The sequence below is a fragment of the Chanodichthys erythropterus genome, chromosome 5 (genome assembly GCF_024489055.1).
Source record: "Chanodichthys erythropterus isolate Z2021 chromosome 5, ASM2448905v1, whole genome shotgun sequence".
In the NCBI taxonomy this organism is placed as follows: Eukaryota; Metazoa; Chordata; class Actinopteri; order Cypriniformes; family Xenocyprididae; genus Chanodichthys; species Chanodichthys erythropterus.
This window is the reverse complement of record NC_090225.1, coordinates 6172213-6187124: the sequence shown is the minus strand read 5'-3', so window position 1 is coordinate 6187124 and position 14912 is coordinate 6172213. Positions and strand designations below refer to the sequence as shown.

Here is a 14912-nt window from a genome sequence, read left to right as displayed (position 1 = left end):
AACAGCCTTACTTGAACTCGATAAACAAATAACTTGAACCTCTATAAAATAATCATTCATAAAGTTAGAAAAGGTTGACGTGAATTACAAGGGTGTTTGCAGTGGCCTGTGTTTACATTGATCTCACGTTATAAAAGCATTCTGAGGTGCAAGTACATAGCCGAATGCACGAGTGCTCTTCTTCGTGAGCATTTGAGCATGCAGTTAAAAACTAGCCTAGAGCGCCATCTACTGTTAAAATTATGCTTGTTTAGAAAAAGAAAGTGTCTCCATCCACATCCATCCATCATAAACGTACTTTGCACGGCTCTGGGGGTTAATAAAGGACTTCTGAAGCAAAGCGATGCGTTTGTGTAAAATAAATATCCATATTTAACAAGTTATGAAGTAAAATATCTAGCTTCCGCCAGACTGCCTTCAGTATTCAATGTACGAAGACAGTGTAAACTGTCATCGCGTCAGTTAAGCTTTTTCCGTAAGTTGAATAGGGAAGTCATAGGATGTAGCTTACCGTGCATTCACACCGCCGCCGACGAGAGCATCAAAGTGACAGGAAGTCATTCATTTTCAATGTGAGACGGCGGCGAGCTCCAGGCGAGAGCGGCTCGTCTTGGACGGTGAGAGCGTCGAGGAGAGCTGAAGTCAGGTCAACTTTATGGTAATGAGCCATGACGCGGTTCAGCGGCAACCAATCGGAATGTAGAGGTCCTCAATTGAGGGGATTCCGATTGGTTGCCACAACTTGTCATTTACTTTGACCCTCCTGTCGGTGGCGGTTTGAACGCACAGTACAGCGTTGTTGGCAGGGCAGCCAAGGCGAATTCTGACGCTCTCGCCGGTGGCGGTGTGAACGCACGGTTAAGCTTTTTGAACTGCGAGAGTCTAGTGGAAGCTAGATATTTTACTTTATAACTTGTTTATTTAAAAAAGTTATCACTTCAGAAGGCCTTTATTAACTCCCCGGGGCTGTGTGGAGTACGTTTATGATGGATGGATGTGGATGGAAGCACTTTCTTCAGCTCGCTGAAGTTATCGCCATTATACTGCCATTATAAAAGCTCAGATCCATCAGACTTATTATTTCTCCGATTGTGTTCATCAGAGAGAAGAAAGTCATTTACACCTAGGATGGCTTGAGGGTGAGTAAAGCTTGGGGAAGTTTTCATTTGAAAGTGAACTAATCCTTTAACTGCATTTTCCTTTTCAAAGTGATTTCAATCATTTTTCAAGCAATTCAAAACCAGCATCTGAAGTGTCTCAGCTGATGGAAATAATCTCTTATTTATCGGCTTTAATAGATCGACCAAATTTTCTTATTGGGTCGATAACGATAACATTAAAAACTAACATATATGTACAGATACCGATATGGTAACTGATATATTGTGCATCCCTACTTCAAATAAAAATAAATAAATAAAATATATATTTAAAAATAAAATAAAACAGTACTTAAAAATAATAATAATAATATTTATACAATTATATATATATATAGTGTGTGTGTGTGTTGATATTTTATAAAATGAAATAAAACTGAATATTAACAAAATATATTTAAAAGAAATCAATAAAATGTCATGCTTTTTAAATTGTTTAAATGTCAAAAAAGTGTTTCACCTCCTGAACAGAACCATAAATCTGAGTCAAAACTATACAGAAGTTGGCAGAACCGGTCACCTTTTGCCTTCAAAGGTTTCAGAAGAATTCTGAGAACTGAAAAACCATCTACAGCCCGAAATTCCTGTCTCTAACTCAAGTGAGGGTTTTTTTCCTCCCTTTCATGTTATTTTAATCTTCAGGATGCAATCTGTTCTCTGCACTTCAATATTGCTCCCCTATTTTAATTTTCTTTTTTTCCAAAGCCTGTAAATATCAGGACCAGATTCCGGTCATACCAACTTGGTGCTTGTTTAGAAAAATCCTCCATGAATGGGTGCGACACATCGAAGTGACAGCATGCCGATGGTAAAGGAAGGTGTGACGGATTTTTTTTTTTACTGCAGTGGAGCAGATCATGTGTTCTCCATGATATTATCAGGTCCTGTGACATATTTGTAGAACAAACATTTCCACCCAAAACAACATTGAGCTTCAGCTAAAGGGGGGAAAAAAAACTAAAATACAAAATCACCTTAAAACATTTTAAGCAGTCAGAATTTTGGGTTCTAGGGCACCAAAACAAACAGCTCCTGACACATTTAATCTCAAATTAGTTTTAAAGCTAGATCACCTGACCTCCCCATCCTCCAAATCGACATTGATTCTTTCTAAGGTGGGGCAGAGGGCTCGGATGCGGTAACACACTGATATTACAGTCAGCGGAGCTGAACGACTAATTCCCACCACAAACAAAAACAAAACATCCGGAAAGTTGGAGCGCGCGGCTGGGCGCAGGAGACGCGTCTGTACTCGCGCGCTGAGCAGCGGTTTTACGTGCGTCAGCGCAGCTTTCACTGCCTCCACAGACCGCAGTCGACTGATGCACACCGGCTTCCTCCGTTATAACTTTAGTGCAAATAGAGAACTTATGACTTAAGAAGTATTTCCCATACAAAACGGCATTGTTAATGTTAAAAGCTCACAAGACGTCTCTCCATTAAGGTCACCGTAAACTGAACCTTCTAAACTTCTGTTTAAAAATAATATCGAAGTCAGTCTCCGTCAGGCTGACGCGCATCGCACGCCCACACTGCAGCAGTTCTCAAGACACAAACACTATCCTTAGGCTGTGATAGCAGTAAAACAAGTTTTAAACTCCAGAAAAACAGTTCTGTGTGTATAACACAACGCAGTCCAAGACGCTCTTTAAGTTCATAACACACGCTCAACACACTGAGTCCGATCTGCAATAAGTATACAAAATGCTCCAAGTTCATAAACGCAGGAGTGCGATATATAGACAGATAGGTGAGATGAGTGTTCTGTCAGTCATCTGTATCTCCATAGTAACAGAAAATGTCCTAACGTACTAGATTTTTGCTAACTGCCAACAAGTAACGTTAGCCATGTTATAAATGACAGCGTCGATCGAAAAATGACTTGTATTGGAATTAATGTCAGATATAAAGTAACTGTAAATGTTTGAACATGACCAGCAGGGAGAGGTCGACTGCTGCAAACATCCGCCCATCAAGAACTCCAGCTCACGCGAACTTTACTGAAGTTGAATAACACGTCTGACACACTAAATAACCCAGACAAACGGGAAACTTCTGCTAAAAGTCGCTGGTGAGGTAACTACCTACCTCCGGTGCTTATGGAAGTTTGCGTCGCTGTCTCCAGACGGCTCTTCGCTCTCTCCCGTCGAGCCGTAGTCGTCGTCCTCTACGGTCACTTCTCCGAAACCGACGTTGTCCAGTGGCCGCTCCATAACGGCAGCATGTTCCGCCGCCTCGGTGTTTGGCGTCGGGGCCACTTGGAGTTCTCTCTCCGAGAGAGACTGACTTTGCAAAGTAACCGTTAACGTTCGCAGAACAAGCAGCAGCAGCAGTGATATGCACACGTTTCCAAACTGAAACCCCCTTTCCATTGGGACAAGTGGCACATGAGTAGTTAGGCAATCACATACCAAAATACAGAGTGAATTTAAAAACTAGTCTATAAAAGGCGTTGTACAAGTAAATTCGTAAGCTATTAGATCTCTTTATGTTGTCCTCTCTTAACGTAAACATGCACTCAGCAGCACCATGTTATTCCCTTTATACTTGACGTTCGCCGTGCCGTGGTAACGTCAAGCCCCGCCCCGTATCTAAACGCTCATTGGCTGCGTCTAGAAGCAAATCCCTGCAGCGTGTGCTGATTGGTCTGAGCGCTTGTCAATCATCACGGCTCGTCTACTAAGCAGATTTTGATTGCTTCCTTCAGCTGTCTTTTACAGTGCAGTCTGTTGACGTGGTCGGCCATCTATGCACTTCATTCTATTGGACGCTTTATTTGTCACTCAGAAATGGAGGCGGGAGGAAAGGCAGCCTAGAGCGAAAGCAAAACGAGTCTGGCCGCCTTCTGAAGTATATTATTGGCTACACCGTCGAGTTTTAGCCAGTAAAATAGTAGCGTTGACACCAACTTGTTTCATTGGTATGTTTACGGAAGCCGCGAAAGAAGGCTAGTCTACCCATTGGTCTAATGTGCCGTCAATCAAAATCAGCACTACTGTGATTTCTAAAGGAGGGGTGTTGCTACTTATTTTTGAGTTAATCTGATTGGATAAAAAGTATAAGGATGGAAATAACGACGTGGCCGTTTGTTTGCGGATAAAAAGTGAGGTCATGTTTGACAACTTCATTTCCGGGCCTTTTGATAGGAAAATAAATCTGCGCTCATACCTTAAACAACATTTAGTAAGTGCAACATTTTCCTTTAATTGCATATTTTTTTTTTTTTTTTTTTTAATTAATGTACACACGATACGTTATCGGATTTTAATAAGAGACTAAAAACCATAGCACTTTTAAGGTAGTACGTTTACAAATATTTAGGCAACTTTAGCATTTCAGTTCACTTTTTGTAATCATGAAGGTTTGTGCAATGTATATGGCGCCCTCTTGTGGCATGTTAAATAATCTGTTAACCCATGTTTGACTGAACCATACTGGGGCCGGTTGCATAAAAGTTAAGACACTAATGTTTTCTTGAAGAGTGGTCCTATTTTTTTAAAGACCGTTACATAAAAATGTAGATTGGTGTAATTTGAATAGGAAAAATAACATTGATTACCCCTTGGTTAAATGCAAGTTGGTCAAACTAGTTCTTAAGACAGTCTTAAAGGGTTAGTTCACCCAAAAATAAAAATTCTGTCATTAATTCCTCACCCTCACGCCGTCTTACACCTGTAAGACCTTCGTAAATCGAAGGAACACAAATTTAGTTGAAATCTGATGGCTCAGTGAGGCCTGCATAGCCAGCAATGACACTTCCTCTCTCAAGATCCATAAATGCACTAAAAACATATTTAAATCGGTTCATGTGAGTACAGTGGTTCAATATTATAATTATAAAGCGACGAGAATATTTTTGGTGCGTCAAAAAAATTAAAAAAAATAAAAATAACGACTTATATAGTGATGGCCTATTTTTAAAACACTGCTTCATATGAAGCTTCAGAGCGTTATGAATCAGTGTGTCGAATTATGATTCAGATCGCGTGTCAAACTGCCAACGGATGAAATCACGTGACTTTGGTGCTCCGAACAACAGATTCGATACACCGATTCATTTATGATCCGAAGCTTCCTGAAGCAGTGTTTTGAAATCGGAAATACGTTTTAAAACGTAAGATGCGAAATAACAGTTCACAATTGATTGGTCCAATTTTAATATTGACTTTCAATCTGGAACACAACATTTGAAAACTTCAGTATCACAGTAAAATAGGGAGAGAAAAACAAGCTGGTGTTTGAAGTAATACAATACCCCAAAATCACAGTGACCTCTGTGAAGAGTTTTCATTAACAGAAGTGAAAGATCAATAAATGTACAGAAGATAAGGCCTTCATCTGTGCCACCAACTTACTGCTGCTTTCATCTCTCATCAACACTGTGTTGATGGCCACAGGCACATCGAAAAATTATACAAAATCAATATCAAAAGCTGAGTGGCATTTCACCCCTTCAAATAGTGTATTTTGTCCAGGGGCAGAATGCTCTGAAATGATTGATCACTGAGCTAAACTAACCATTGTGTGCAGGCAAAGGCCACAAGTTTCACTTGAGGTTTCAGGTTGGAACGTACCAGAATCAAAAACAGGTTTAAAATGATCATACAAACCCACAGAAAATACATTAACAATCAACTGGGATGTGATTGAGAACATTTTAAATGTTTTCTTAGAAACTGCAAGCCACAATATCCATGCGTGTGTGTATAGACATCCATGCAAGACAACATTCACGGTAGAGTATGGCTACGTAAAGAAGCACAGAAGGCAAACTGACTCTGTAAAGGCTCCAGCCTTACAATAGAAGAATTTTCCAGACCAGAGGATATGAGAAGAGAAACAGGAATATGTGAAAGTTCTGAATGAGACCAAATGTTGCATTGATGTGTAAAATCCCATATTTTAGTGTCCTGATCAGACATCTGAACCTGCAGGGAAAGAGCTGCCAGAGTCTGTGTGTGTGAATGGCACTTGAGGTGTGCAGGCTGGTCTATCACAAGAGCAGAGGAAGGATCTTCTCAGTTGACAGGAGGGTCTCTAGTCTTGACACTTCCGTCCTCCATACCGAAGTACACCCGCTCAGCCATCCCCACAAACAAGCCCGTCTCAACCACTCCTTCATAAAGAGAGAAAATTCACTGGTAACACTTCATAATAAGGTCTCATTTGTTAACATTATTTAATGTGTTAAAGGGTTAGTTCACCCAAAAATGAAAATAATGTCATTTATTACTCACACTCATGTCGTTCTACACCCGTAAGACCTTTGTTCATCTTCAGAACACAAATTAAGATATTGTTGATGAAATCCGATGGCTCAGTGAAGCCTCTATTGAAAAGCCATTGAAACTTTCAAGATCCATAAAGGTACTAAAAACATATTTGAATCAGTTCATGTGTGTACAGTGGTTCCATCTTAATATTATAAAGCAACAAGAATACTTTTTGTGAGCCAAAAAAACAAACTTTTCAACAATATCTAGTGATAGCCGATTTCAAAACACCGCTTCACGGTGAATCTTTTGTTTCATATTAGTGATTCGGATCTTCTATTAAACGGCTAAACTGCTGAAGTAACGTGACTTTGGCGCTCCTAACCACTGATTCGATTCATAAAGCTCCGAAGCAGTGTTTTGAAATCGCCCCATATATTTTTATATATATATATAAAATCATTGAAAAGTTATTTTGTTTTTTTGGCGCACAAAAAGTATTCTTGCCGCTGTATGATACTAAGATTGAACCACTGAACTCACATGAACTGTTTCAAATATTTTTTTAGTACCTTTATGGATCTTGAGAGTTTGAATGTCTTTGCTCTCTATAGAGGCCTCACTGATCTCTCGAATTTCATCAACAATATCTTAATTTGTGTTCCAAAGATGAGCGAAGGTCTTATGGCTGTAGAAGGACATGAGGGTGAGTAATTAATGACAGAATTTTAATTTTTGGGTGAATTAACCCTTTAACTAACATGAACTAACAGTGAGCAATACATTTGATACAGTATTTATCAGTATTAACCTTTGTTAATGTTAGTTATATATTTATATTTATATTATTAATTGATATTGTTATTCTGCAAGAATGTATTAAAATGGTCAAAAGTGACAGTAAAGACATTTGTAATGTTACAAAACATTTCTATTTCAATTCAATGTTGTTCATTAAAACTTTCTTTTAAATCAAAGAATGCTAGAAAACATTTGTTTTAAATTAATATTTCACAAAATTACAGTTTTTACAGTATTTTTGATTTAAAAAAAATGCAGCCTTGGTGAGCATTATAAAGTTTTTCAGAAAACATTTAAAAAAATGTAAGCATGAACAGTTGGTATGTAAAGAAAAGAAATGTGATGGAAGAACAGTGGCATTCTGTTCATCTGTACAGACCTGGGATCATCTTTATGGCTGTGTTGACCTCTTTCCAGTTCTGAGAATGCTCAAACTTCCAATCCAGAATGAAGTTATTGTTATCAGTAACCACTGGACCCTAGATTTAAATAGTATCAAATCATCAGATGAATAGACCACCATCCAAAAACACCAAGGATGTTGTGCAGAAACAATAGAACTGTTGACTAAGGGTGTGTTCACACTTGTAGTTCGATTCTCTTGATCCGGACCAAAAAAGAAAACATTACATTCAGTCCTGCTTCACTTAGTGTTCACATTGTCATTCTGAACTCCAGACTTAAAAGTGCAAAAAAAATGCTTTTATGTCATATTTTGCGATGGAACTTACCGAACGTCCAAAACAGTGCTGTGTGCTGGGCTAAATGAGCTTGTTGTATGTGATTACATATGAGATTGTATTTAAGAGCTTATAAAATTAGTAAAGGAGTCAAAAGAGCAGCAGGAATTCCTCTGTTGCACACAAGCGAAGATCTGCTACGAGGAGACGGCATTTATGACACCTGTACCAAACTGTAATGGGCAACACCGCTCCTATGATGAGAAACAGGTATGCTTCAGCATTCTGTCCTCTTTAGGGTCACATCTTGTGACATCACATCCTGTTTTCAGTTCGTTTAGATGTTTTTGGTCTTTGTTGCATGTCAAACCGCACCAGAGTTCATTTGGAAGTGGACCGAAACCCCCTGATAAGGTAGGTCTCAGTCCGCTTGTTTGATGCGCACCAGGGTTCAGATGGCCGCGTTCACACATATTCAAATGAACCACACTAATAGAGCAATCACACCAGAATTCATTTTAATCGAATCAAACCAGCCAAGTGTGAACACACCCTTCGTTCCTTTCTATGATAAATGAAGCTCTTTGGGTTGATGCAGTTCTAATAAAATCAGATAGTGAAGTGTGAAGTGAAGTTCATATTATATGGCAGGACACTGTAATAATATAATATAATAGCAAGTAAACAAAAAAGAACCCTCAATAATGTACATAACGCAACTGTAACTCAAGATCCACCAGTAAGACTTTCTTACAGCTTTACTGACTGCCATCCTCAGCACTGCCTCTCCTCCGAAGCGCCGGGCAATAGCTCTGGACACGGGCACATACGCCATGGGGATGACCTCCACCGGCACACCTTTCTTCCACTGCTGCCCCAGAGCCTTTGAGTCCTTTCTACCCACACAAACATAAAATTGACATCACATGAGCACATCTGAACTTCTAGTTTGTAAATGTAGTGGAAGACTCCCTTGCATAATTACAGCAATCACAAGCAGGGTAATGATGACACATGACTTCTGTTAAACGTTTCACTACATGCGCCTCATGATCAGCAGTAATTATGGGCTGCTAAATATATACTGAATATTGCAGCTCAAACAGTAGAGCATGATGCTAATGGGTTTATTCCCAGGAAATGCATAAACTGATGAAGTGTCAACACAAGTCGCTTTGGATAAAAGCATCTGGCCGTCACCACATACACACCTATAGTCTGCGATGACAATGAAGTGTTTGGCGCAACCCGCCACAATCTTCTCCTGGGTTAAGCATCCTCTGTTTTAAAGAAGGAAAAGAAGGACAAGTCCTGATGACACCTCAGGGGTTTCACACAAAAGAACATGGAAGAGGAATTGGAAAATTTCCTTAAATTTAAACAGGTTAACTCACCCTCCTCCTTTAATCAGTGTCAAAGCAGCATCAACTTCATCAGCTCCGTCAATTGCTACATCCAGCTAAAAGGTCACAAAAATCACACTCTTTAGGGCACTCAAAAATCAATTAATTTGTTCGAAATATCCTTTATTGGAAATCATTAAAAGGAAATTTCAAAGTGAAAGTTTCAAAATTTATCTAGGATATGAATATTTTGTTCTGTGTTCAGTTCATCTCAATTGACAGCATCTGTTACATTCATTAAAGCAAGCATAAATAGTGTTTTAATCAATGAACATTTATCTTGTAGTCTAAGAGTCTTTGCCTGTTCTAACACAGTTTCCTTCCTGCCTTATTATTAGCAGCTGGCATTAATGTTGGGCATGGTTGTGACTAAGATCATTATTTTGAGGGTTATAAAGCAACTCTTCCCCTTTGTTTTCAGAGGTGGCCCCTGTCTAATATTTTGAAGAAGAAATCTTAAGTGTCCCCTGAATGTGTCTGTGAAGCTTCAGCTCAAAATACCCCATAGTTTTTTTTGTATTAATTATTTTAACTGCCTATTATTATAAATGCGCCGATTCAGGGTATGCGGCCCCTTTAAATCTGGTGATCCGCGCCCCAAGAGCTCACACTTGCCTTAAACACCATAAACAAAGTTCACACAGCTAATATAACCCTCAAAATGGATCTTTACAAAGTGTTCATCATGCAACATGTCTAATCGCATGTGTTTATGAATTATATAGACTGCAAGTGTTTAAAAAAATAGAGTAACTCAAAGAGTAAACGTTTAAAGGCAGGAACACACCAAGCCGACGGTCGGCCGTCGGGCAGTTTTTCTTCGTCGGCCAACTAAGTTTTCTCAGTGTGTTCCACACCGTCAGCTGAAGTTGGTCCTCGTCTGCATTTTTTCGTCCGATTCGAAATGTTGAATCTGCGTCGGAGCTCGTCGGGCCATCTGATCATTCTGATTGGCTGTTCAGATACTGCCACCTGCTGGTTCGGAAAGGCATTTCATCTCACGCAGGCGCAGAACTGACGTGCTACTTGGCCGTCGGCTGTTTAGCGTCGGTTTGGTGTGTCAGGGCAACTTTGGACACAGACGCTGCCGACGTGAGCCAACCCTGCAGTCTGCTTTCGTCGCCACTAGTTTGTCGGCGTCGGCTTGGTGTGTTCTGGCCTTAACGGCAGTGAGTTAGTTTCAGTTTCCAGTGAAGGATAGCATGTTGTAAGCAGTGGGTAAAGGCAGAAATAAATGTAAATATGGAGAGAAAGCCACAACTGAAAATGTAAAAAACCTCTGTGTTTGTAGTCAATATTTCAAACTGGATGAGAACGAACACAGTGTTTGACCACAAAAACTAAAGAGACTTCCGTTCTGTCAGTTCTGCCCAACCCCTTAGAAGAAAAGCCTGAATGAACATTTCTTGATCAGTCAAACGTGTGCTGATACTATCAAAAGTCATCAAATTAATTGGCCTGCCCAATGTATAGGTCTATACTAAAGTCTTTCATTCTAAACGGGTGTTATTTGGAGATGGTCCGTACTGCAGAACACGAGATCCAGGGGGATCTAGATCCAACTCCTCCTCCTCCCACTTTACATATCCCCAAACCTACCCGTCTCCACCCCCTGGATCTAAACCTACCCATCCCCACCCCCTGAATCCAGATCCAACTCCTCCCACTTTACATATCCCCAAACCTACCTGTTTCCGCCCCCTGGATCTCGAGTGTTCTGCGTTGAGGGGCTACTGGTTATTTGAGCTGTTAAAGTGATAATTCACCCAGTCATTTTTTAAGAGAGGTTCAGCTCCCCCTCCTCATGCCATCTCTATCCAAACTCACCTCAGGATGTCTGTCTAAATCAGACAGAGGGAGGCCATGCTGCAAAATCAGCTGACGGGCCTGGATCAACACAAATGAGTCCATGATAACACAAGTGTTTAATAGTGCTTAAAGATTGTTATGTCTACAGATGAAGGTTTATTCTGACCTGGAAGGACGTGGGAACACACACAATGTTCAGCTTCTCCTGTCTTACCCTCTCAGCTAGAAAGAAAAACACCATCCTTTAGTAATTATCATATAAGCATGAGTGGATAGTAGTAGATTAAATGTCTTACCCAGCCTGTCCACAGCATAGACGATGGTTGAGCCGCTGCCCACCCCAACTACCTGATTGTTCTGGGAGAAATAGAAGCAGTCAAATTTTAGAGCATAATCAAACAAAATGCAGTCACACATTAAGAGAACAACACTGATAATAAGGCCTAAAAATCTTGAATTCATTATTTCTTTCAACAAAGGGTCAGTAAAGGAGGTGAACTTTATTAGGATTAGTTCACTTCAGAATTCAAATGTCCTGATAATTCTCTCACCCCCAAATCATCCAAGATGTTTACTGTATGTTTTATGGTTAAAATTAAGGTTTTTGAGGAAAACATTCCAGGATTTTTCTCCATATAGTGGACTTCAACAGGGATCAATGGGTTGAAGGTCCAAATGTCAGTTTCAGTGCAGCTTCAAAGGGCTCTACATGATCCCAGACGAGGAGTAATGGTCTTATCTAGCGAAACAATCAGTTATTTTCGAAAAGAAAAAAAGAAAAAAAAAAAAAAAAAAAAAGTAAAATTTATATACTTTTTAACCACAAATGCTCATCTTGCACTGCTCTGCGATGCGGTTACATATTTCCATTGTGGTTATGTACTTTGCAGAGCAGTGCAAGCATTTGTGGTTAAAAAGTATATACATTTTTATTTTATTTTTTAGAAAATGACAGATCATTTGGCAAGATAAGACCCTTATTCCTCGTCTGGGATCATGTAGAGCCCTTTGAAGCTGCACTGAAACTGACATTTGGACCTTCAACCCATTGATCCCTTTTGAAGTCCACTATATGGAGATAAATCCTGGAATGATTTCCTCAAAAACCTCAGCTGAAGAAAGAAAGATATGAGCATCTTGAATGGGGTGAGTAAATGATCAGGAAATTTTAATTCTGAAGTGAACTAATCCTTTAAGTATTTTAAGTATTTATCTATTTTAAATGGACAAAATCAAGTCCCACTCTGCTCTTTATTTATTTTTTATTTCTCCTGTTCGAGAAGCGTGAAACTGCCTCTCAAACTAGAAAAGAAAATGTAGGGGGAGACTTAACTTTGTCAATCAGGAAGTGATCGGATCGTTGGTTCATTGTTGTTTGCTACAGTCCGTTGTCATTTTAGATGCCATAATATTGAATTTAACGATAAATAAACAAAGCTTTGAGGGACTTTTTACAACTCCCAACTTTCAAACTTTTTTTTTTTTTTTAATGGAGTTTTTGTCAATTGAAAATATTTGTTTTCTCTGAAATACATTTCATCAGCTGAACAATGTTGTTAAACAACAGGACAATCCATTGAACGCACTTCTATCCCTCGTTTTCATTCCTGTCAAATGGCGCTACCTCGATTAAGTTTGTCCCGCCCTCATGCCAGTAAACACGTCATCAGAGAAGAGAAGCCATTAAAAATTACGAGGGCACATGAGTTTAAATATAATAAAATAATGTGCGTGGATAAACCATTTATAAATGTATATTATAATACTGCAATATTCCATAAAAATAAGAATTGTGATTTCATGGTGACTTTAATGGCCAGTACAGAAGAGGATTAGGGCCAAGCAATAATAAAAAAAGAAAACCATCTCGAGATTAAAGTTGTTAAATACAGAGAAAAAAAATAGTTAAATTTCAAGAAAAAAGTCGAGATAAAATGTTGAGAATAAAGTCATTAAATTACGAGAAAAAAGTTGTTAAATTACAAGAAAAAAAGCCGAGATAAAATATTAAGAATAAACTCATTAAATTATGAGAACAAATTCGTTAAATTTCGAGAAAAAAAAAAAAAAAAAAAAAAAAAAAAAAATCGAGATAAAATATTAAGAATAAACTCATTAAATTATGAGAAAAAAGTTGTTAAATTACGAGAACAAATTCTTGTAATTCAACGAATTTGTTCTCATAAATAACCGAATTTGTTCTGGTAATATAACGACTTTTTTTCTCATATTTTAACGAATTTGTTCTCGTAATTTAACAAATTTGTTCTGGTAATTTAATGACTTTTTTTCTCATATTTATCGAATTTGTTCTCGTACTTTAACAAATTTGTTCTCGTAATTTAACGAATTTGTTCTCGTAATTTAACGACTTTTTCTCATATTTAAACGAATTTGGTCTCGTAATTTAACTAATTTGTTCTGGTAATTTAACGACTTTTTTCTCATATTTTAACGAAATTGGTCTCGTAATTTAACGAATTTGTTCTGGTAATTTAATGACTTTTTCTCATATTTTAACGAAATTGGTCTCGTAATTTAACGAATTTGTTCTCGTAATTTAATGACTTTTTCTCATAATTTAATGAGTTTATTCTCAACATTTTATATCGACTTTTTTCTCGAAATTTAAAGACATTTTTCTCATAATTTAACTAATTTGTTCTCGTAATTTAATGACTTTTTCTCATAATTTAATGAGTTTATTTTCAACATTTTATCTCGACTTTTTTCTCGTAATTTAACGAGTTTATTCTCGACATTTTATCTCGACTTTTTTCTCGAAATTTAACGAGGGTTTTTTTTTTCGAAAATGTAACAACTTTAATCTCGAGATGGTTTTATTTTTTTCTTATTGCTTGGCCCTAATCCTCTTCCGTAGGCCAGTGCTTTGGCAACACAACACCACAATCAATTTTGAAGCCATGCAAGAGTCAGCTGAGGTTAGCAGAACAAAGATCAACTTACTAGCCCGCTGATACACCTTAATTACTCATCTGACCCTAGTGTGCTACAATTAATTATTTATAGTAGTACACAGTCAGCACCCGTTAGAATACGAAGCTATTTACAACATGCTAATCGCTAAAGGTTTAATTTGAGCAGCTTTAGCATCCTTAGATCACCTAACGTTAGCTTACTTTACTGCTGCATAAATCAACCGGAGCTACACCCACTAGCTGACTTCACTACAAACTAACATGTAGCATGCCAGCTAGCACGATTAAAGCTAAAGTGCCACAGCGGACACTCACTACAAATTGTGGTTGTCAAAGCACTTAGATATAGTAAATATAAAACACCAGAACTGCAGGTCTGTTGATGCGAGAGTAACGCTAGATAAATCGATATTATCGTGCGTCTCTTCATGCCTCCTAAAGTGTTCAGTGCACCCATTCAGCTAGGTAAACTGGTGGAAATGTGTTACAAAGAAGATAAATACACAATCTTACCTGTATGTGGTTGTCCACAGCAGCATAAGCTGCCAGTTTTTTGGCCTCTTCAGCCATGAGAGTGCCGTGGTGCCGCTTGCTGCTGCTACACACGTGTTTTTTCCCCGGCAGAGAGAGGAGGAGAGATCTGCTACTGATCACTGCAAACTCAACCCACCTCTGCGGCCTCATCACACAGCGCGTCCACGATCACAACAACAACAACATTCTTGCCACACTAGTATACGTGAACGCGCAGAACCGAAACAGAACGGACAGTAAGCGATATTTTAAAGTACGCTCAAAATAACACCTGTCAGATAAGTACGAGTTCAGGTGTTTTCATAACAGGCGAGTTGTTGCACCCAATGGCAGAGCAGAATACAGTAGAGATGTCAGATTCCGGAACGAATCG

The 14912-nt window shown here is 38.6% G+C and overlaps 2 protein-coding genes across 2 annotated transcripts in view; both read right to left on the bottom strand.

The window, feature by feature from the left end:
• eif2ak3 (eukaryotic translation initiation factor 2-alpha kinase 3) overlaps positions 1 to 3713 on the bottom strand; it is a 40171-nt gene extending 36458 nt beyond the window's left edge. Inside the window, exon 1 of the mRNA XM_067385096.1 lies at positions 3249 to 3713. Coding sequence (XP_067241197.1) covers positions 3249 to 3532 — 284 coding nt within the window. The 5' untranslated portion in view covers positions 3533 to 3713. The remainder of the gene's footprint in view (positions 1 to 3248) is intronic.
• A 1593-nt stretch (positions 3714 to 5306) lies between these two features.
• Positions 5307 to 14912, bottom strand: rpia (ribose 5-phosphate isomerase A (ribose 5-phosphate epimerase)). Its single transcript, XM_067385095.1, has 9 exons — positions 14519 to 14912; positions 11363 to 11423; positions 11233 to 11288; positions 11085 to 11144; positions 9249 to 9313; positions 9066 to 9134; positions 8609 to 8750; positions 7554 to 7653; positions 5307 to 6276 (listed from the first exon to the last, which is right to left on the bottom strand). The coding sequence occupies exons 1-9, from the start codon at positions 14687 to 14689 to the stop codon at positions 6179 to 6181; spliced, it is 822 nt and encodes a 273-aa protein (XP_067241196.1). The 5' UTR covers positions 14690 to 14912; the 3' UTR covers positions 5307 to 6178.

Coding starts and splice junctions, on each gene's coding strand:
- rpia (XM_067385095.1), bottom strand. CDS start 14,689: ATGAGGCCGCAGAGGTGGGTTGAGTTTGCAGTGATCAGTAGCAGATCT. Junction 11,289..11,362: donor CTATGCTGTGGACAGGCTGG/GTAAGACATTTA, acceptor TTTTCTTTCTAG/CTGAGAGGGTAAGACAGGAG. Junction 9,314..11,084: donor ATTTAGACAGACATCCTGAG/GTGAGTTTGGAT, acceptor GTGACCTTTTAG/CTGGATGTAGCAATTGACGG.